The sequence below is a fragment of the Ascaphus truei genome, chromosome 7 (genome assembly GCF_040206685.1).
Source record: "Ascaphus truei isolate aAscTru1 chromosome 7, aAscTru1.hap1, whole genome shotgun sequence".
Taxonomy (NCBI): Eukaryota; Metazoa; Chordata; class Amphibia; order Anura; family Ascaphidae; genus Ascaphus; species Ascaphus truei.
The window spans coordinates 59,453,707-59,478,875 of record NC_134489.1 but is presented as its reverse complement, the minus strand read 5'-3'; the positions used below and the strand labels follow the sequence as shown (position 1 = coordinate 59,478,875).

General features: G+C 44.2%; 1 protein-coding gene across 8 annotated transcripts in view; it reads right to left on the bottom strand.

Moving 5' to 3' along the window:
• Positions 1-25,169, bottom strand: part of RAPH1 (Ras association (RalGDS/AF-6) and pleckstrin homology domains 1) — a 140,883-nt gene that overhangs the window by 102,224 nt on the left and 13,490 nt on the right. For 4 of the 8 annotated variants that reach the window (XM_075608553.1, XM_075608558.1, XM_075608560.1 and 1 more), the window contains exon 2: positions 20,987-21,158. The exons of 3 other annotated variants lie outside the window; for them this stretch is intronic. In XM_075608553.1, the coding sequence (XP_075464668.1) occupies positions 20,987-21,031 (45 nt within the window). In that variant the 5' untranslated portion in view covers positions 21,032-21,158. Of the gene's footprint in view, positions 1-9,621; positions 9,795-20,986; positions 21,159-25,169 lie in introns of those variants that run through there. One more of the 8 variants, XM_075608556.1, reaches the window with a different exon arrangement.

The following is a 25,169-nucleotide window of genomic DNA, read 5'->3' as shown; positions in this document are numbered from 1 at the left end:
TTCCCCTGCCCTGCCGATAAACATGTCATTTGTATCCGCTCTATCCTGTATCTTGGTGGATTTTCCATCACTGACAAAGTTCTGAAGGTGATTAGGACAACAGACACCCCCCATCAACGAGGGACGCCCCAAGGGCTAAAGTGAACTCTGTTACATGAACTCTGTTGCTAACTGACCACACCATGAAAAATGCTTGTAACATAAAACCTTGTAACAGATTATTGCTGTGCCTAGATACACCACCCCACCCCTCGCTGATCCCTCCAGAAAGATCTTCTATGGCAATCCGCAGGACCAAATCGGTAAACACAAAAGAAATGGCTGACCCGAGGCATCTACACAAGCAGAGATTTCTAGAGAGGGAAAGAACAAAGCGAATGTGCTGGGTCACGATTTGACTCCGTAACACGGGAGCAGGAAGTTCAGCTAAGAATACCGATAAAAAGGGTAGAGGGCTGCTGCGTGACAGCTGGCTAGGTCAGCAGAGAAAGCAGGGGTGGCCGAGACCGTTTAACTCTTTGAGTGCCCCAAGTAGTCTGCCCGTCATGAGGTCCAGCACTCTAGGGCCTTATTATGAGATACAGGATATCGTTGGGCGAACCGCTCACGTGACCGGCCTGTCGCGCCATGAAATCAGTGTCAACTGATTTCTTGCGCAACGCACGACTCCTCCCGCCGCATAGATGCGAACACTGCCTTTAGGCAGTCTGTTCGCTCAGCGTACGGACGTGTCCGCGCAGTCTGCCATACCATGGACGCAGCCTTAGAGTTGGAGCTGCATGCGCAGTATTCCTCGATATTTCCGCTGCTCATCTATGAGGGATGTACCCACCTAAACATATTGCTTCAAAGTAGTCCTAATTATCAACAGATCATTGCAAAAATGCTCACCTACCCCAAACCTTTTGTATTGGTAGTAAGATTTATAATTTAGATGATAAAGATACAGTAAACACCTTTTCAAATCTAAGATTGAATGATTAACTAGTAAAATTACAACAGCAAATAGCACTTCTATTGTCTTTTGTAAAGCGCGGTGAAAAATTCCTCATGCTACTGTATATGAATTCAAAATATACAGACTTACATGGAGTTCAACGGCTAATACATAATTTAAAAAATCATTTTGCAGCACTTCCGAAGCACCATTATAAACAGGGTCCTCACAACAGTGGCCATTTTTAAAGATCCCCTTAAAAAATATATATTTTTTTTTTTTACTACAAATGTCCTCCTGGAGATTCGCATGCAAGTTGAAAGAGGGTATATATTGGTAATATCACAACATGTGTCTTTGAAATATATGTTTAACAGTTTTGTAACTTTGGGTCGAGACACTGACTTAATGGGAAATAAGCATGCAATAACCACGATGGTTTGAGACTTTTCACCATGATTGGACAGCTTTCATGGGCAATGCAAGTATCATAACTATTTTTCTCATTGTTCTAAATTGATAAGGAAATAGTTTTTTTTGACCCCGGTAATAATGGCAAAACATCAGCTTATATACAAAAATAAGATGGTACCCATAAAGTGACACTGCTGTTAACTGTAAATACAAATCCACACCTCCCATGTTAAAGCATAGATGAGCCCTGGGCTGGTCATTTCTTATTCAATCACGATATCGAATGCAAGCCAATAGATCTGAATTATCCATAAAGACTTGTGCATTAGGGTCCCCTGGCAATTGCAAAGCGTACTACTGCATGGGCTCATCCCAGTCTATTAGAATATAATGTAACACAGATGAAGAAAGATATTGATGAAGAGATCAGGCCATGAGCTATGCTTATCCAAGTGCATATTACAAAGCCCACTCAATTACTTTATTTTCTGCGAACCTATTAAAGTTGCAAAAGGTTACATAAATATGGTTGAAAACATCAGGCGGATGCCAGGTACAAATTTATTCACTGCTCTGCTTCCCGTAAACTGTCTGTGAAGCTATTAGGCAGGGGTGTATCAATCCTAATTCACATTTTAAAGTGTGTAATCGTTTAGCAAATAAAAATACCACTTGTGAGCACATTCACGTGTCAGACAGGTCTGCAACCCTGCTTTTCCCTATTAATCTCTTCGCATACAGTGCTTCCGCTGCATCCAGGGATTCTGGGAAATAACATGCAAATCAGCGAATGCTATGGCGTTACTTTGCAAGGGCCTTTTTCTGAGTGTGTCAAATGTAGCAAAGCATTATTAACCCTATTATTCCCTGTGTGCATTGGCTTTTTGCAATTTAGGGGGTGGGGGGGGGGGCATAGAGGATTTTAGGGACTACTTTTAATAACAATCTATTTATAAATATTCACTAAGCAGGTCTCCCCCCGTTGTCATTTTTTCTCTCGTGTCTATTTGAAGGTTGAAATGTTCATTTAATGGATACAAGCAAAAGTAAATGTAGGCCTAACAGTGAATTGTATTATTAATTTCTAAGGTGACATCATATTACACAGCATGGGCCTATCTTATACTATATTAGTGAAAGCACTGTATGCCTGCCTGCATGCATGCATGCCAGCCTGCCTGCCTGCTGGATGTCCGGTGTCCCTAGGGGAAATCTCATTGGTCCCTTGGGCCGCCCCCGCACACCTCTCATTGGCCTGAGGCGGAGTGACGGCCCAAAGGACACACAGGGACACAAACACACACACAGGGACACAAACACACACACAGGGACACACACACACACACGCACGCACGCACGCACACACACACACACACACACACTCACACACACACACAGGGACACACACACAGTAGGGGGGGGGGTGTACATTAGCAGCATTGTATAACCCGGGGGGGGGGGGGGCTCACATACCCGCCTCCGCCTCTTCCTCCCCGAAATCAGCCTCCACACCCGCGCGCACGTTTTCCTCTTCCCGTGTCTCCCGCGCTTTCAAACACCCCCCCCCCCCCCCCCCGGCGCCGCTACAGTGAGCGGAGGAGCGAGTGCCCGGGACACAGCGGGGGAGCGGCCACAACAAGCTGCCTCCCGCCTCAGTTCCACGTGGGAGCGGCCGGACGGGTGAGTGAGCGGCCTTCACCCACCCCTCACCCCCCTTCAAATCACCTCCCCTCCACCCCCCCCCCCCCCGGCGCCGCTACAGTCAGCGGAGCGAGCGAGCGCCCGGGACACAGCGGGGGAGCGGCCACAACAAGCTGCCTCCCGCCTCAGATCCACGTGGGAGCGGCCGGACGGGTGAGGGAGCTGCCGGACGGGTGAGGGAGCGGCCTTCACCTCCCCTCACCCCCCTTCACCTCCCCTCACCCACCTTCACCTCACCTCCCCTCACCCACCCCTCACCTCCCCTCACTCCACTTCCCTTCCCTTCCACCTCCCTCCACCTCCACCCCCCTTCACCTCCCCTTCACCCCCCCCCACACACACACACACATGTATACACACTTATACACACACACACATACAATGTATACACACAAACATGTATACACACACACAAACATGTATACACGTGTATACACACACATGTGTATACACACACACGTATACACACACACAATATATACATACACACAATGTATACACACACGTGTATACACACACGTGTATACACACACACATGTGTATACACACACACGTGTATACACACACGTGTATACACACACACACACGTGTATACACACACACACATGTGTATACACACACATACGTGTATACACACACACACGTGTATACACACACACGTACACATACACACACACACACATGTATACACACACACACATACAATGTATACACACAAACATGTATACACACACACACCCCAGCACCACCACATCAGCACACCGGTATGCCCCCCCAGCACACTGGCATTCTCGCCTCCCCACCATTCCCAGCCCCCATCAACACCATCAGCACCCACACATCGCCACCTTTGCACCTCCCCCATCGGCACACCCACATCCGCACCCCCACATCAGCACCAAACCCTCCCAAATCAGCACACCAATACAATCACCATCAGTACAGCCACAGCAGCACTACCACCGCACATGGGCCGCGTGGACCACTCCCCACCCAAATGCCACACCCACACCACAAACATCCCGGGCAACGCCGGGGCTCTCAGCTAGTAGTGAATAAAAAACAACTTTGCGCAACTGCAAAAGTTTGTGCACCCCTGCATTAGGTCACAATTCCAGTAGCACTCCTTTTGGCAGACACACACACACACACACAATGTTGTGGTGTATTTGAGCTTGCAGGGGTTGTGAGGTTTAATTTTAGGTATATTTCTCTATTGCTTGGTCTCGGCAGATCTAAAGAGATTGAGGAAAATCAGTTGAGTTAGGAAGGTCCCCTGTTACTCATTCTTACTAATCACTGCTAACATTTTCCTGATTCCATCAAAATCACAAGTGCAGCAAACCAGCTGCAACGTGACACGGAGGGAGGGAGAACGGCTAAATGTCACCGCCATGGGAAAATAAACTCTTCTAGCCACAAATCAGAGCAATCTACAGAAATAAAAATCCAAGACAAGCCAGCAGTAAAATGTTAAGTGTACAGATTTAACAGTTTACTCTCTGGATAGTCCTATAGCAAGGAATAGGCTAAGATTCAATGCACTATTCAATGTATGGAAACAGATCATCAGCATTGTCCGCTTACATGAACTGTCTGCGTACTCTGTGTTCTAGGGACGTCCTCGGTAATGATTGGCTGGCACATTTTTAAAATTGTTGGTAGATACTTTTTCCAAAATAATTTTAAAAAAAAGGAGGGGGGGGGGAGGAGGAGATATATAGATATATAGAATCATTTTTTTTTAAATGATCTTGTATACTAAGGAGGGGGATATACCAAATTCTGCATCAGAGATGTTTTTTTATACTAAGAACTGGTCAATATATATATAATTAACGCTGATAGCAAGGACTCGTGATTATGCCATATAGTAATAAAAACTGAATGCCTTATGACTGATCACTCACCATCTATGCAAAACTAACAAACAGTTTCATAATAAATAGATGACCGGAAGGCTCATATAGTATAAAGATGTGTATATATGATGGTTATAGATTTAAAAATAGGGGGGGAAAAACAGCTCCTGTTCTCAATGCTCTTAATGTTTAAAATATCTAAATTTGCCATTTTCAGGACATGTTTTTATTATTTTTTTAATTCGATGCTTCATTCAGGAGACATAAACGTTTGAAATATTAAGTGTCCGGGAGTTTAAAATGGAGCTCAGTGTGATAGAAAGGTTACCATGGCAACGTCAGAAGCCAGAGGTTTAACACTATACGTACTATATATGATCCGGGGGCAAGATATTAACAATACAGCAGTTAAACTCATAGGCTTCAGGGGTGTTGCTGCTTTAAAGTCAGATCCCAAGTTCTGTCATAACTGTGACAGCTCAAAACACTGAATAACCTATCCCCACTACCCGTGCTTTTATCTCCAGCCATTGTTTCACAGCATGGGCAGATGCGTTTGCAGAGGGGGGGGGGGGGGGGGGAAGCTTCTTCTAAACCAGGGTTAGCCTAGTCCTCAAGAGGTACCAACAGGTCAGGTTTTCAGGATATCCCTGCTTCAGCACAGGTGGCTCAATCAGCAGCTCAGCCTTTGATAGCACCACTTGTGCTGAAGCAGGGATTTCCTGAAACCTGACCTGTTGGCAGCTCAAGGACTGGAGTTAGACACTCCTGTTATGATTTGGAATAATGTACAGTTTATATCTGTCCATAATTCCAGACTACCACTATTAACTCTGGCCAGATAATATCCTGATGCCTGTAATCCTGTAACGTAACACGTTAATGCCAGCACCCTTACTATTACTTTTAATGTAATAAAATGCTGGGGGAAGCAATACACAGGAGAATTCACATCAAATAACCTTTATAAGACCTAAAACAATATCATACCATTGACCTTTATAACTACGGTCACCACGGGTTTACCAGCATTGAACTTGCATGCAAGGTATTTGGGCATGGATTTCCTTTATACAATGTCAGTCCTTTAGATCAGTGGATTTTTAGATCTCTAAATCTCTGAAACCACGGTGGTCACCATTTCAGAAAAAAGCAACAACAAAAACATATTAAAACGAGCAATTCAAGTGGGCATTTTCTTCCCCCCCCCCCCCCCCCCAAACCATCGGATTGACGCAGGGGGTCTCTGGAGCTGAACCCGGTTAATTTCAGCTCCGGGGGCTCCCTGCTTTCAAAGATACATATCTCCAAAGGGGGTGCCGGTGTCGCTCCGCTCTTTAAAGCGGCCAGTAGAAAGCTGCACCTGATGATGTCACGGCTTCCTATTGGCCTGCGGGAGTTTTGAAAAGCGGCCATTACGTGATCTCTGCTAGCCGAGCAGAGATGCTACCGGCACCCCCCTACAGAGGTATTTCTGGAAGCAAGGGGTCCACGCAGCTGAAATTAATGGAGTTCAGCTCTGGTGACCCCTGCTTCAATCTTATGTAGAGAAATAAAATTAAAAATAAATAAAAAAGTGCCCGTTGGATTGCGTCTAAGGCTACGGCCCCAGTCCTCAGTGCTGTACGCGCGCCTGGCGTCGCATGCACAGTTTAAAGCCGTGATCGACGGTCTGTAGGGAGTTCTAAGGGAGCGCTGGGGGGCGGGGCCATGACGGGGCATATCTGCCCTTCCATTGATGCACACCGACCACGTGATCGTGTCGCGACACGGGAAGACAAAATTCTTGTCTTCCCTGCCAGCGTACGCATCACAGCACTTTGCTCGCGCACACACAGCCACTGGGGCCCACCCCATAGAGAGCTGTGGTGTGTGGCACGCACGCCATAGTGCCCACTGGGGACCTGGCCTAAGTGTGCTTTGGTACACGCGTTTGTAAATTAAAGGCACTCGGGTTAAAAGCACAAACAGCAGCACAAGCTTGGCTGAAATGTAGCCAGAGGCAATAACAACCAAACACGAAATTATACAGCCCCAAAGGCTGCTGCACTGGGAGTGCCACATTCTTTACCTGTCCCCACATGTTCCCCATCCTGATAGCAGGCCTATTATTCACTGCACGGCTTCTCCCGCCCTGTGGGGCTGAAAGTGTTCTCCTTGTGAAACACCTTTACAGGCATAAAATGGCTCCTGTAAGATTAGAGGAGATCTAAACCAGGGGTGGGCAGCTCCAGCCCAAGGGCCCCCAACAGGTCAGGTTTTCTGGATATCCATGCTTCAGCACGGGTGGTTCAATCAGTGGCTTAGTCGAACACCGACATATACAGCCACCTATGCTGAAGCAGGAATATCCTGAAGACCTGGCCCTTTGGGGGCCCTTGAGAACTGGAGTTGCCCACCCCTGGTCTAAACACATATGTATAAGCATCACAAACTGGTAACTGGCAATCTCACTGAAGTGAACTGGTCTGACCCCTTTGCAGATAGAGACTAGCACTGCAGGGCAGAGCATATTTATAGGAGTATGACGAATATTCATACTGCTCCCTAAATTCCAACCTACACAAATTAGTATGTAGCATTTAATGTCCCCAATAGATAGGACAACACAATTTATTCTGCATCTAGTTCCTAACCAAAGGAGTGGACATTGACCATTGCATACCAAAAACAGAGTTGCATTTAAAATGAATACAAAAACACTGCATTTTGATAAGGTCTTCAAAAAGCTCAACCACTTGTGGACAGAAATGCCACAATGAAATCAGGGAGTAAGCGGAGACGTACCGAATAAATGAACAAATTCTGCAGCAATACTACTGTTGCAGCGATCACCAAGGACATATAAAGCAGTTTTCCCAATTTTTTTAAGAATGTCCTATCGAATTCAACCCCTGTTAAATTCAGTCGACCGAGATAATCACCCTATACCTGTATCTATATTGATACAGAAAGCGGCAAACAAAAACTCCCAGAGGAACATTAGCCAATTATGTCTCATAAAGGGGGAAACTACCTTACCCCCAGTAATGGCAATCAGATTCTCCCTGAATAAACATTTCCCCCCTTAACTTGTTTGACATTTCCCTATATGGACACTTCTGTTATAAACTGTACATTATTCCAAATCATCTGTCCATAATTCCAGACTAACATTATTAACGCTGGCCAGATAATATCCTGATGCCTGTAATCCTGTAACGTAACACGTTAATGCCAGCACCCTTACTATTACCTTTAATGTAATAAAATGCTGGGGGAAGCAATACACGGGATACTTCAGATCAAATAACCTTTATAAGACCTCATAAGACCTAAAACAATATCATACCATTGACCTTTATAACTACGGTCTCCATGGGTTTACAAGCATTGAACTTGCATGCAAGATATTTGGGCATGGATTTTCTTTTTACAATGTCAGTCCTTTAGATCAGTGGATTTTTAGATCTCTAAAACCATGCTGGTCACCATTTCACAAAAAAGCAACACTGTAAGCTCTTCAGGTAAGGACTCCTTTTCCTATTGTTTTTTGCTTGAAGCGCTTATGTATGTGTTATTATATGTCACGTGTATTACAGCTGTAAAGCGCTATGTATCTGAATGGCACTATATAACACACACACCCCCCCAACACACACACACACACCCCCAACACACACACACACACCCCCCCAACACACACACACCCCCCCAACACACACACACACCCCCAACACACACACACACACCCAACACACACACACACACACACACACACCCAACACACACATACACACCCCCAACACACACACACACACACACCCCCAACACACACATACACACCCCCAACACACACACACACACACACACACCCCCAACACACACACACCCCCCCCCCCCCAACACACACACACCCCCAACACACACACACACACACACCCAACACACCCCCCCCCCCCAACACACACACCCCCCCAACACACACACCCCCCCAACACACACACACCCCCCCCAACACACACACACCCCGCCCAACACACACCCCCCCCCCAACACACACCCCCCCCCCAACACACACCCCCCCCCCAACACACACCCCCCCCCCAACACACACACACCCCCAACACACACACACACCCCCAACACACACACCCCCCCAACACACACACACCCCCCAACACACACACACCCACCCCCCCAACACACACACACACACACACCCCCCAACACACACACACACACACCCCAACACACACACACCCCCCCCCCAACACACACACACCCCCCAGCACACACACACACACCCCCAGCACACGCACACACCCCCCCCAACACACACACACCCCCCAGCACACACACACCCCCCAGCACACACACCCCCCAGCACACACACACCCCCCAGCACACACACACCCCCCAGCACACCCACACCCCCCAGCACACACACACCCCCAACACACAAACACACACAAACCAAAACACATACACACACACCAACACACACACACACACACCCACACACACACACACACACACCAACACACACACACACACACACACACCAACACACACACACACACCAACACACACACACCAACACACACACACCAACACACACACACCAACACACACACACACACCAACACACACGGGAGGCAACTTTAAATGTGTCTTTCACTGCAGTTTAGAAATGCGTAGGCAGGTACAAGTCTGCAAATTACACACCTGTCTGGTTTCTAAGAGACTGTTTTCTGCAACACATCAGCTTTCAGGGGAAGGAGGAAATTTCCATCCTGTAGCAGAAGGCGGCTAAGGAAAATCAGATTATCCAAAGCTCCTGGAATTCACCCACCCAGTCTCCTGGAGTCATGCCCGTCCTTAGGCAAACACGCCAACCTCAGTGCGAACCAACACAGCACGGGGAGATGGGCACATAGCTAAATGACCACTCCCTGCTGGCTCAGTTGAACACTATTACTAGTGTTCTTGGGGCTAATGCAGTCACATCCTCTAAAAAGCACCAAAATATAAATGGTCAGCCACAAAAAAAATACAACCTCACTGGAAAGAAATACAAATGTCCAACAATGTGGATGTTGCATGACCTGCTTTTTCACAACATTAAGCAAAGGCTCCACAGATTAGCAGATCACAAAAAGCAAAAGTGCATGGAAGCGCCCTGCCCGTTGGGTTAAATTGCACACTGCCCCTCAATTCAATATGTTCAAGAGGTCTACCTGGTGCAGGAATGTTTTAGGCCCATTGATTTGATTGGTACCTTTCACAGGGCAGCATCATTGGTCAAATAAGTACTAATGTCGCATGAAATCTGCAATCCCATTCACAGTCCATCCACCATCCAGTCTAGGCCGATTTGCCAAAAATAATGCTTTTCTTTTTCAGAAAGAATGATGGAGTTATTATTAGTTCTTATTCCTTGGCCATTCCCTGCGCCGGGAGTTGGAGGCAGAAGGGACGTGGTCATGTTACAGTTCAAGAATGCATGTAGAAAAGTCTAGTTTTAATATAGCTATTTGCAGATCGGTTGTAGGTTGCAATACCTTTTATTCGATCAACAAGAGAGATCTTCTTAGATAAAATATTTAATCTATGAAGAATGATCTAGTGATTCCATTAAAAGTTATCAACACCTACAAATAACCCTACATTTCCCCAGGATCAATATGGCAACTTGGAACCACGAGGTAACTATTTCCGGTATTTCATATTCCACAACAGGCTATCTTGTCCTCAAATTTATCGCTGACCCTTTTAGTTCTGAAGGGGTTACAGGGCTCACTCTGAGGCGAATGCTGCTTTATAAGAAAAAAAAAGCACTCTACCAAACCTCCCTTGAGATCTTCCACAGATGCACTAATTTCTGTGTTCTGCGCTTGCAAAGAATAGAGAAGAGTTTGAATTTTGATGGCCGAATGAAATATAGATGTGACTGCAAAGATGACTTCATTCCAAACAAGTAGTAGTACAAAAGGCCAAAAATGAGCAATCATCATCAAACTTTCATGGCGTTGCCGTGCTTGCTAGCGAATTAGAGCTGACAAATAAAAGACACTACAGATTGTTGTCCTCAAGCTAACTAGTCTCTTGGCCCTACATAAAACAACCCGGATAGGATTTGGCAGCAGCATTACAGAGTGTATTTCTGAAAGTTAGTGCGAGCCATCCTAAGCAAGCTATGCTTTGGAGCACAGTATGTCCCATATTATACATGCTCAAGTGTATACATTGCAACTGGTCTTTGAAAAGTTACCGAACATGTTATTGTATCAGTCTGCTTTTTCCTTGGAACGAAAAAAGATAAGGATTTCGACTGAAATAACCATATTTTGATTCTTCTATAACTATGGCAGCGGTTATATTGACGGCGACATCACGCTGCGGTCAATGGAAAAAATCTAATTGAAGTGACTTCCAGCGTTCGCGACCAAGGCGTCAATACATTTGTGAGACTGTGCTACCATTTTTTTTTTTGCTGCATGGTCATCACCTACACACATTCCCACCTTCTGTTCTGATGCAACAACGAGCTAATCAGGCTTGGGTAAATAGTAACAAACATGCAACATATTGTACGGACATAACTGTGTACTCCAAAGATACGAGAGAAAAACAAAAACAACGACATCTTAAACAGCCCGGCCATGTTTCTTTCATGAATTAGTCTTCTGAATAGATTGTAAAGGAATGGGTTATGAAGTATGATAGATTGTAAACTTTAAGGCACAGTGACCCTTAACTCCTAATACTGTATTTGCTTTATCAGCATTCTCACCATTTTGTACCAGTTTTTCACTGTAACATGTCTGCAATACTATTCCTGGAAAGAGCTGCATACATTTATTTAAACAACGTATTACCAGGAAGTAACACATTGAGAGTTTCCTCTCGTTATAAAGTATGTCCTGGGCTCTTATGATAACAGTACTGTACATGGTTACACTAAATTAACAGAGGTTATAGTTAAAGACACTTCATGAACAGTTAGAGATAATATAGATTGTAAGCTCCTCGGGGCAGGGACTCCTCTTCCTTAATGTTATGCTTATGTCTAAAGCACTTATTCCCATGATCTGTTATTTATATTATCTGTTATTTATTCGATTACCACATGTATTACTACTGTGAAGCGCTATGTACATTAATGGCACTATATAAATAAAGACATACAATACAATACAATATGTTATGGGCAACAGAGACAAGGGTAACAGAGACAAGATTAAAACATGAGCCTGCTGATCTAGAAAGAACTTAGACCGGTGGCAGTTTTTAGAGTCTCCGGTAGATTGTTCCAATTTTGGGGTGCACGGTAAGAGAAGGAGGAGCGGCTGGATTCTTTGTTGAACCTTGGGACCATGAACAGTCCTTTGGAGTCAGATCTCAGATGATAAGTGCTGCATGTGGTAGGGGTGAGGAGCTTGTTCAGATCGTTGTTAGGTTGCCCAGAAAGTATTTGAAGGCAAGACATGAAAAATTTACTTTGGGCATAGCTATAGCCAATCTAGTTCTTTGAGCATTTCACACTGATGTGTGTTGTAGTTACATTATCCTACAAAGTGTCATATTGAGTTGTAGAGGGTGTCTAGTTTTCCAAGGTGAGTTTGGGGTGCGGTACCATATACTATGTCCCTATTGTCTGTGTTAAATGGTTTGTGTTACATAAATAGAACATACAATTATTATCAATATGATCACCACACTACAAAGACTGTATACAAACCAAGCTGATTCCAACCCAGAAGAAAACTGCTTTAATTACAAACAATGCAGGCCATTCTTAAGTTCTTGCACTGTATGTGTAGGAGTAACAATATATTTTTAGCAAGAATAGCTCATTGAGTAACACTCCATTCTGTAGCAAAGTGGGAGTTGTCCCACTGAGAGCTTCATTTTAGATGGATTCACTAACTGTACAATGACTAACCATGACTGGAGGAGGCAGGAAGTTCATAATCACCCCTTAGTTAAACAAAACTATTATGTCATTTCAACAGCTGTACGACTTTTTGGCAGAGCTCCAGGTTATCTAACTTTTTCGAAGAAGAAGAAAAAGGAGGAAAGCATCCCATCCAAACGAGTGCTCTCATTTCCTTGAAAATCGGAGCGCTGGCAAAAAGAATTCTCCCCACGGAGCAATCGCTACGCGTTTCCTATACAGCTCAGCCCGAAATCCCTGCTCACTGAAGGAAACCTGAAAAGGGGTTCAAAAGTCATATCACAGCATAAAATGCATAAACACTGCCATTTATCAAAATGCTGCATATTTGTCCAATTTATAGTATATACACTTTTCTTATTCTGGTATACATACACACACTTTTTTTATATTTGTGTACATATGTGTGCGACCTGTGGGGGGGGGGGGGGAATCCTCGTCTTCGAGCCCCTTTTGATGCCAACCTAGTGGATATAAACCCATAACTTGTGACTTCTTCTTCCACAAGCAATCTGTGCCCGTTTGAAGTTCTGAACAGCTTTATTGGATAACTCAACAGCTACTGTTGGCTGTTATCACTTGGGATGTGTGCCTCCTTTCAGAGTGCATAAAGACGGGTTTGTCCTGACCCTGTGAATGAGATTATTTTAACGGCTAAATGTGTTTCTGTCCATTGTAACTCATTGACATACTGCGCGAAAAGTCATGATTAGACTGCAACACGCGGTGGAAAAGTAAATGAGTGGTTAACCCCTTCTGTGCATTGCAAGCTGCTCTGGCATTTACCCCTTTGCTGCTAGCAACGCACTGTGGAGTGTATAACCACATTGTGTACATTAGCCAATCTATTATATGCATGTTGTTGTTCTATGTTATGTTCAAGAAAATGAAATGTAAAATGTGTTATAGTGATCATGTTTTTTCTAGAAAAAAAGCTTGATTAAAGCTGTTTTTATTTTTTGGTGGGCTTCCCAAATTAGAAAAAAAAAGCTGTCCCAGAAATATTGCAAGATCTATTAACTGAGGTACAGATTTGCCGACTTGATGGCTCTCACATTAAACTGCCTCTGGGACATTAACAAGGGCCTAGTACAGTGTTTGTATACAGGGGGTCCTAGGAACCAGTGGATGCCCCGGGCACACCTATAGTGCTCCCTGCAATTCTCAGGTTATTTGAAAATTTTACCAAATACAGAAGTAATTACAATACATCTGATCTCAGACGCGCTATTAGAGAGGGTTGGGGTTCCTTACAATGCATCTGATAGAGTTACTATTAGAGAGGGTTGGGGTTCTTCAGAATTTCACAATATAATTGTAGGGTTCCTTTAAAAAAAAAAAAAAAAAAAAAGGATTTAAAAAACACCGGCCTACCACTTCAAAGGCCAAAACCTATCACAAGGCAACCTTGCTAAATCGGGCCCAACAACATGACAAATTATAAAATAAGACTAGCCCCAAAGCAGAAAGAGAAATGCACAGCAGCAAAATGAATTACACATACTTTGGCAACTAGGTCTGGGCGGTTATTAATGTTGGTCCATTGTAAATGAGTGTACTGTATCTAAAAATAGATCAAGTCTCAAAAGACTGTAAAAAAGTATTTTATGAAAAAAAAAAAAAGCCCGTGCAGACCAGCCACCTGCTCTTAAAATAATCGTAACCACAAAGCAGGCGCTGAAATGAGTGACTGTTCCAAGATTCCCCAATCATGACATGCAATAAACCAACGCTTTATCAGGCTGCTCCCCTCACTGCGGAGCCACCTCATCATAAAATACTCTATTGCTTACAAATCTAATGTGATATCAAGTGACAGAGGCAGATCAATTACATGGTCACACACACACACACACACACACACACACACACACACACACACACTTTTTGCACTTCCACCCTCTCAACATCTGTGTGCCTCATTAGATCATCACCAGCTGTACGTTTTTCAGTAAAGATTAGTGTGTGTGTGTGTGTGTGTGTGTGTGTGTGTGTGTGTGTGTGTTTATATGTATATACACACACACGTGTGTGTGTGTACCATTTTAATGTTTCCTGTGATGTGGCAGACGTTTGTTTGGTTTTGACCCATCTTCGGGTAAACCCAGTATACATTTCTCTATACTACGAGTTGCCTGAAACTTCTGACTTAATTTCACATTTAGGGTCTACTTCTCACATCCATACGTGAGCAGAATACACTGGAAGTGGAAGGATACCTTTACAAAAAAAAAAAAAGTGTATTTTCTCCCAAAAGGTGCTCCATCCCATTTTCATTATCCTATTAAATGCAATTCACAGGGTTCCTCATGCATTGATACTTGCTGTCCAAGGTAGACATAGTTGTAGGCATATTTTAGTACTATATTACATATATTTGAAACTTTGTAGAGTTTACACATTTGTTGAACATCACTTTGGTTTTGCGGAGGGTCACATGGAGCCTAATCTTCTTAGGCGAGATCTCAGATTTGTTTCAGAGGGTCTTTGGGATTTATGGCAAAAAATAACAATGTTATCTGCAAATTGTAGGAATCTCAAGTATTTCACAATGATTTTGATTGCTTTTTATTTCCAATTCAATGTCTTCAACAATTCCTCAAGTGTTGCTGTAAAAAGCCTTGGTTACATTGTCCCCCTCTTCTGTTGCACATCTTTGCTGATCATTCAGACAGACAGACAGACAGACAGAGACAGACAGAGACAGACAGAGACAGACAGAGACAGACAGACAGACAGACAAACATCTAAATCAGCATATTTATTGTACAAATCGTTAAACTCTATTTTATCTTTATCTTTTATTTCTGCTTGTTAAACCACATGCTCACCCCCAGCAGCTTACATCACTTTACTAGGTTTTACAGTTATGGGTCGGAAGTATGCAAGTATAACATATTAATAACACATGCAATCAAGAAACTGTAGGTAGAATGTACCCCAAGATGCACCCATCCTGCATGGTCATTTTGATAAAACATCAACTTATTTTACCGAGGACATTTATATATTTAATGCTTCATTTAATTTATTGCTCCATCTTTATGAAAACTCCCCATAGAAGATTGGTGTACGAGATTTTATAAACATAGGAATCTGTGCAGAACCCACAAAAGGTTTGATGGCTAAAATGTGCCTATAGATTGTGTATCTATACTAGAGCTGCTCAATGGACAAAGGCGAAAGGAGCAGCGGTGCGCAAACTGGGGGGCGCGGGGTTTACAGAAGCCCCGCGCGCTTCCCGAAGGCACTTAAATTACGTGCCGGGGAGCCTCTGTAAACCTTACTTACCGGGGTTCAGCCGGCATCTGGAGATGCGTCGCCATGGCAACACGGCGTCAAATGACGCAGCGGGGTCATGTCGCGTTGCTATGGCAACGTGATGTCATGACGTCCAGACTCCGGGAGCCAAGGTAAGGAGGAGGGAGGGAGGGGGGCGCGCAGAGAAGAGGACAGCCGGCAGGGGAGCGCAGGGGGAAAAGATTGCGCTCCCCTGGTATAGGAGTATGGGGCAGGCAATGCAGGGAACAGACTTAAAAAGACCAAACTAACCAAAAGATACTGTAGACACGTATTAAATGGAAAAACAAAAAGCCGATGTGAACTGTCCAGTCTCATTCTCAAATGATGTTATCAGAGCTGGAGAGGGACATTGCTAGCCAAATAACTCACTGCCCATATGTCACCAGCAGAGATCTCATGCATTTCAGGCACTGCTCCAATATCAAACATGCATACACCCCTCCCGAAAACCAGCCGACTGTGATCAACTGGGTAATCGGAAACTACAATGCCAGACATAAGCGCTCTTCATTCTCAGGTTTCCTTTGTAAAGCCAGATTGTGTCATGTAATTATACAGGCCAAAAAAACATTGTTTCCTGTAAACGTTTTTGTAATGGGAAATAGTTCAATTTCTGCAGCCATCCACATCAAGTCAAAGATCACGTCTTACCCAGGACCATTCCGGTTATTGCCATAGTTGGGCTTTTCTGCAGGACTTGTGCAACTGGACGCAGCATTAAATGATGCTGAAAACAGTTGTTTCGATGTAATGTTTGGTGGAAACCTATCCCAGCTTCAGAAGAAAACAATTGGAGGAGATGAGCCCCTCCAAAACAACGTGTGCTGCAGAGAATATCCAGGAATATAAAGTTCATATACTTAATGCAAACAACTCCGGATAGCAAGGAGTTAATGGAGTGATGATAACAACCTAAATTGACTCCTAGTAAAGGCATTAGCCTAGCAAGGGAAAAAGGGTTGACCGGAGCTGGTCTCTCGACCGACAACGGACCCCTAGGTGTAAACCCTGCATAAATGGCTAATTTCCCCTGGGAGTTTGAAAATGAATAATAGTCACTTACTCCATGTAGTACTCCATCCGGTTAGGCGTGCTCCAAACTGTGGGAGTATAGACGAAAGACCTCTCTGCAGGGAGAGAGAGAATCAGCGGGCGCTGCGAGCGAAAAAGTATGACGGCTGGACTGTGCTAAACAAAAAATGCCTTTATTAATCCATAAGCAAAGCCCTATAGGGGTGAAACGCGTTGGAGCGCTCAGGGGATCTAATTCCCTCTTTTTATCTTATCTTTTGCTTATGGATTAATAAAGGCATTTTTTGTTTAGCACAGTCCAGGCGTCATACTTTTTCGCTCGCAGTGCCCGCTGATTCTCTCTCCCTGCAGAGAGGTCTTTCGTCTATCCCAGCTTCATATTGCAAAGCCAGTATAACCATCCTTAGGCTGCGCTTATAGTGCCCACGACGGCACGTCACTCCAAAACAAAACATTTTACTCCGTCGCGAGCGCTTATAGTAAGCGCGACGGGGCGACCAAAAATTTGGAAGCCGGGTAAATTGGATTTTTCAGAGACTGTCGCCACATGTAACTGTCTCTGAACCAATCAATGACCCCGACGCTATGGATGTCGCTGAAAGTTAAATGATAACTTTCACAGGTGGCGACGGCATCGGTCGCGTCGCCAGCACTATAAGCGCGGTCTTAGGCTACGCTTACAGTCCGGCGACATCCGGCTATGGGTGCTAGAAAAATCAAATTGAGATGACTTCCAGCGATCGCGACCAAGCCGTTGCGTTGCGCTTACTATAAGCCCACGCAACGGCGGCAATGCATTCGTTTTGACGTGATATAGTGCTGCCGATAGCGACGCAACAAGTGCAGCCTAACACTGATAAGACCCAAAAAGGTCAAAACTGCCGTCTGCGAGTAGGTATACTGGCTGTGCTGAACAGCTGTGTAAGATGGCAGTTGTATAATTATAGGGAGCCATGTTAAAATAGATAAGAACCAAAAAGTGACAAACCGAGTGCTCATTTGCAAATTACCCAGAATCCCTGGCTGCGGTGGAAGCACTGTATGCCAAGAGATAATGGGGAACAGATATCCTAATGCAACCTCTGTGACTACAGATGCAGCGGCCGTTATTCGAACAAATCACGGAGCCGTTTTCGTGCGCGCTGCTGTACTCCACACGGCATTAACGCGACCAATCGCCCCAGGCACACGTGTTTATCGCGGTTGCTTTCTTTGAATTTCATGGATTGTGTGCAATTAAATGAATGAATTGTAATGTGTACAGTACTGTGCTACTGTGTCAATTTCAGGTGTTTAAAAACCAGAACACTAAAATGCCATTTTCTGCACTCGCGTCTTAAGGCGGTACGGTTGGAAGAAATAATGCGCCATGACGCGGGTATTCCGAGGTATACAACGTGTGACATGTTCAAATAACGGCCGCTGCATCTGTATATTATGAAAGCATTGTCTGCTCTTAAAAACACTGCTACCTCAACATAATATTGTAACTTTCAGCACCTGAATAAACCAGTCATAAACAGAACCCTAGCTGAGCCGTTAATATCTTAAATGAGATATCACCCATTAATAAGGACATGCAACAGAGATGAAGGGAAAATCAGGATTGGGTAAGAAGTGTCAAACAACAAAACAAACCCAGTGATCTTCACTGATTCATCTGTCTCCATCTCCTGCTGGGAAGTGGTTGGTTTAACGTGATTAGCAGTTTTATTTGACACTACTTTTCCTCGTGTGTTAATTGACTGCATCAAGACAACGGAAAGCATGCAGGAAACATAGATCTTGGAAATAAATACGGATTATAGTTCCCCCCAGCACAGGACTGCAGACAGAAGTGGATGGGCTGGGATGAGAATCCTCTGTTAAAGCAGTGCTGCCAGTGTGTAAGAGACACACGTTGGGTACCAGCAAGAAGCTTCCATGATTACCGCTAGTAAAAGGTCTGACCCTTTAATAAATTAATGGTGAGACAGTTTGAAGTTCATCCAAGACCAACAAGGTCCATAGCTGAAGTGTTAATTGTGTGCCGTCTGTGCTCAATGCAGACCAATTCTGCCCTTTAGCTGCGATTTCTGTGTCTGCCTGGAATAAGTTACAGGGCATATAAAAGTCCAACTATCCCTGTGTATATTAAATATATACAAACTGGCCATAATAGCATTGTACATGACAGCTCTATTCTGGCCACCTACCACATTCATCTTTTAAGGTCACTTTCTCCACGTAGAAAACACACACACACACGAAAACACACACACACACACACACTCTCAATACTCAGCAGATCAAAGGCAAAAAAGTCCTTACTATGAAAAGAAAAGAGTGCATGTCGTTTGAGGTTACTTTGCTCCAATCTCCTTTCCAGAGCAGATGGGGTACACAAGCTTCTTATCCCTCTGTCAATGAGTCCCATAACATTACAGGCTGGGGGGCCCTTCTTCAGACTCAAAACAGAATGGCAAGATCCCACTTAGTGGATGTTTGCAAAATTTAGTGACGAAACAATCTTCATAAAATGGGGGGGAAGAGGGGGGGGGGGAAATGCACAGCTCCCCGGTGAATGTTATCTTTGCGCCATGCAATCAGAACCATGATGGACAAGGAAATATCGATCACTAAATCACTTACAGTATGGCTAGATCCACAAAGCTATATTAAATCAGGACGCATAAAAACAACGTTACCTGAAACAGGACATTAATGTTCCCCGAGATAACACAGTATCAAAGATAGGTAGATAGGACACACACATACACACACACACAAACATAGTGCAAACATCCTCTCACTTGTGTGGTTTAGTTATTCTATCATTTTGCTTTATCTTCCAATAATTACCCCTACCCAGACCTCAAAAAAGACTATTCATGGTCCCAAGACTCAACAAAGTATCCGGACGTTCCTCCTTCTCCTTCCGTGCACCCCAAAACTGGAACAACCTACCAGAGACTCTCATATCCACCACCAGCTTAAGTTCTTTCAAATCTAAGGCTGTCTCACACTTTAATCTGGTCTGTAACTGTTTCATACGCTCATAATATATATTTTCTTTAACTGTGCATGCAATGTCTTGTATATAATGTATACCCTGTTCATTTATGTAACTGTATTTGTAACCATTTATTTTGTTTTACTCTGTGCCCAGGACATACTTGAAAACGAGAGGTAACTCTCAATGTATTACTTCCTGGTAAAATATTTTATAAATAAATAAATAAATAAAAATTGGTCTTCAGCTCAAGTTGAGAGAAAAGAGGAGACTCCAAGTTTAGTACGAGCTTTCTTATGCAATGTTACGTTCCCACAGTAACCTCACTAGACTTTTGTGGATATGCGATGTTCTGAGAACGCTGTATTTGCGTGTAATTATCACAAACATCTGTTATAGCTAACGCTATACTCTTTAAGGGAGGAAACATGGCTTAACGTCATGGTATTGGTACTTTGAAGATGCACCGTTCTTACCGACTTGACAGAGCTTTGAGGATCGGGGCCCAAGTATGTCTTCCCAGATGATTTATACATCCTTCCAGAGGAAGCATCAGAGATTAACTCACCCGAATGAACAATGAAAGTACCCTTATAGAAATTAAAGAGTTCGAACTGTCTGCGTAGCTCAAAATGTACTGGACAGAAAAGAAAAAAATATATCCTCCTTTTGCCAACCCCCAACAATTTGGCCTCCTGATTTTGATCAAGCAAAATGTTGGCAGAATCAAATCTACAATAATCTACAATAGGGGTGTGCAAACTTTTCAGTCTGCTCTCCCCCTTCTTGCGCCTTCCCCCCCTTACCTGTTCTCCGGCGTCTTCTGAGATCAGGTGATGTCGTGTTGCCATGGCAACACATCGTCAGAAGCCGCCGCCGGCCAGATAAGCGAGTTAGGCTACGGCCCCAGTCACTCCGCGTACGCTGGGGTCACAGCGCCTGGCGGCACGTGCACCTTGTCAAGCCGCGATCTGTGGTCTGGGAAGGGAAGGGGGGGAAGACACGCACAGGCAGGTAATGGGCTTGGCCCCATTGAGAGGCGGATCTTGTTCCCGAAGCACACACAAATCATAGCACGCACTGCAACAGACAGCTGGACCTAGCCTTAAGACTCCTCGCGATCCCCCGGCATTTCATTTAAATGCTTTGGGGAAGAGTGCGGGGCCCCTGCAACCACTGGCTGCATGCCCACCCCCCAGAAACTCTCACACACCCAGTTTGGGCACCCCTGATCTAGAATACAGAACATGCGTGGTTAGGATGCAGAAGGGCAGTTACTTTGTACTGGTCCACTGTGAATTCCAACTACAGAAAATAATGTGACACTAGGATGATCCCATTTATTTTAGATTAACAAATTGTCAATTCTCAGATTACAGTACCTGCTTCACCTTGCATGTCTAGATGGTTTGGAAATTGTGCACACACAAAAAACAAAAGCAACACCATCAATACCAATGCTTTTGTGTCCTGGCAGAGTTATGTATATCTTTATTTAAATACTGCCTGCAATGTACTCGGCACAGGAAGTTAGAATACAATAAATGCAAACAAAATCAGACAAAAGGAAAGGAAAACCCTGCCCCAGACACCTTACAATCAGAGTTATAAAGTGGTTCCTACATAAACAGCCACTTTCTACCCACCAAATGATTATGGAAATAGTTTTTCAAAATATAACGTACGTACAAGTTCAGTATGGGATCAGGAAAGATAATTGTTTAGAACAGAAAACTACTAAAATTGTTATTTTTTTTTATTTTCAAGATCGAACATCGACGTTTTAACCATTTGAAACTTGTCCCCCCTCCCCCCTCCCCATCGCTTCTCACAGCAAAGAAAACTATGGTCATAAAAACTGAAGGATGGGTAGAGCACCAGAAAACCGATGTTAAGACAGAACCCCTCCTCCGTTTGCATAGTGAGCTAATCTGTTTAACTGTACACGTAATATTCGCAGTTGAAATGTTGACCATAAACGTACACAGCTGTTGAAAAAAGTGTGTGGGGTGGGGGGGTCAGGGGGAGAGAGAGGGAGGGGCAGCCCCCAACCCTCTCTCAGCAAAGAAGAAGCAGCTGTTGCTTCTGTCAAGAGTCAACTCTTTCCTTCAGTTTCTCCGGCATGTCACAACACTCACTGTAAAACCCAAATATTTAAAAATGTGGGCTGGAAGGAAGCCAGCTCCAAGCTTGGAGGGGTGAGCTGCAAACTCTAGGAGTACAACCACTTCTGTGCCCTCTCGCCCTGTCATTCCTACGCTATGGAAATGGCGTTTCAGTGCCAGTCGTTAGAGGAACTGAAAAGTTGAAGCTAACTTCCCTTTATCTGCCAATGGGAGCAAGATCTCCAGCTTTAAAACCTTAGAGGCAATCCAAGCACTTTTTATTAATAAAAATAAATGTTATAACATAGGATTGAAGCAAGGGGTCTCCGGAGCTGAACCCCATTCATTTCAGTTCTGTGACCTCCCCCCCCCCCCCAATGCTTCCGGAGATACTTACCTCCTTAGTGGGTACTGGTAACCACTCCAGGGAGTGTCTAACCTCACAGCTCTGTTGGCGTGTCTACAACGTCTTATAATGTGATGTTTTATGTGAGACGCAGAATGAGAGAAGAGAAAAAAAAGGGAAGAAGAAATTGCTGCAAATCTGGTGAAAGAAAACGCAGATATAAAAAGGGCACCTTTTAAGAGCTGATGTCAGGAGAGCACGGCAAGGGTTACAGGCCAGTGCTATATAGACAATGAGAAGGGCAGAATAAATAATTGTCTGTATTTATATTTCCCATTGTGTACGGGATTACGACAGTAGCCTTGCATTCACGCATATGAAAAATTACATTCGTCCTTCAAAGTGACATATTCAACGTAGGCTACATGCTTTAGAGGCAAACCAAGGAAACAGTATTATTATTTTATTAATGGGTTTGAAGCAGGGGTCTCTGGAGCTGAACCCCATTAATTTCAGCTCCAGGACCCCCTGCTTCCGGAGATATCTCCGTAGGGGTGTTGGTATCTCCCTGCTTTTTAAAGCTCTGCATGGCATGAGCCAATAGAAAGCTGCACCGGATGACCGCACAGCTTCCTATTGGCCCGCAGGAGCTTTGAAAAGTGGCCATATAGTGAACCCTGGAGTAGTTACCAGTACCCACTAAGGAGGTAAGTATCTCCGGAAGCAGGGGAGGGGGGGGGGGGGGGTCACACAACTGAAATGAATGGGGTTCAGCTCCGGAGACCCCTTGCTTCAATCCTATGTTATAACATTTATTTATTTTTTATTAATAAAAAGTGCTTGGATTGCCTCTAAGGTTTTAAAGCTGGAGATCTTGCTCCCATTGGCAGATAAAGGGAAGTTAGCTTCAACTTTCCAGCTCGGTTGCTCTTTAATAAACTTCTAGGAACTGAATTCTCTGGATTTATAGCAGGGATTTCAAGAGAATGCAAAACAGACACAAGTGCCTTGTTTAATTTGAACCTGGCCTCTGGCTTGGACAGCGGGAGAGCAGATTTATGTCGAAGAGGCTCATTAATAACTACAGGAAACGTAAATCAAGCATTTCTAAGCGCACGCAAATCAGATGGTGGCAGGATTTTGAACCCATACTTTGTGGTTCTCCACATTTCAAGAAGTAATGCATAGCCAGCGCCTAAGGGATTAACCAAATACTTGGTGTCATGGCTTTCTATGTCACACAGGCACCTTTGAGCATCACCAAGAGTCATTCTTCGAGAGGGGACAATCAGCACATAAAACCAATCCCTCTTCGCCAAGTAACCCATTTCCTACCATTTTAACTCTCGTTGCAACCATAAATATGGACCAATAGATAAAGGGAACTCAATAGGTAACCCTTGGGAGAGAGGTAGGAAAGGAGGTTAAATGGCGACTTTGAAAAGTATCAAGGTACAGGAAAGAATCAGAAGAAAAACAAAATGGGGAGGTGAGAATGGGAAAGGAGGCGCCTGGAAAGAAGAAGTATTTGAAATCCCTGCGGCTGCCTCGACAATTGATTGCAACGATGTTCGTTGAAAGATGCTATTTGATGCGCATTAGACAGGGCCTTTGATTGCATTATTGAGTGTTCCCTTTGCAATACCGGGAACGTAAAGACCATCAAATCACATTGGACAGAAAATACATGAGAAACTTTTAACAGTTCCCATTCTCCTGCCCCATCGTGCCAGACAAGAGAGCTCTGAAAACATGCATCATTAAGCACTAGTTAGGTTTATTCGCAGTAATTTCTGATTTTATTTGGACAAGTACTGCCTGATAGCTCGCATAACACCCTCCGTACCCTTCCGTGAGTTTACATGTACACAGTAGCCGTCAGCGTGAACCTTTCATTCTTCTCGAGTTAGAATTCATGCCAGAGGCACATAGGGCAGCAGAGTAATGAGCGCACACGCACACAGCGAAAAATGTGTTACATCTGTTACCAAGGACAGATCTTTATCTTCGGTTATCAGACACCTCACAATGCCAACTATGCCCTTGCCAACCATTCTCCAGCATAGATATGTTTGTAGCTTATAAACCCCATGAGAGATATTGGGCCATATTTAATAGGCAGTGCTGGAAGACACCACCCGGATCAGTGGGACAAACTGTGCCTTCCAGGGCTGGAAGGCGTCTTCTGGCATAGCACCACTTAGTATATATGGCTCATAGTGGAACCTGTCATTACAATCCAGAACTTCTGAGCTGTAGGCGTGACTGGTACACATTGCATAGCAATGACAAGAAATGCCTTGAAGGCTCCAACAGCAGTAAAGAGGTGAAGAGATTTCAATCACGTCGCTTACATGTTACTACAAAGTTTGCATTGCTATGTTAACAAACGTAGCAAGTGTGTGTGTGTGTGTGTTACTTTAAAGTTTATTCCATCACCAACTACATACTCCACCGGAAAAATATCCCTAGACAAATCCCAGTGCACTAGGCCCAACTCTGTCCCAAGCAGCCTCTGACGATCAATAGGTAAATTAC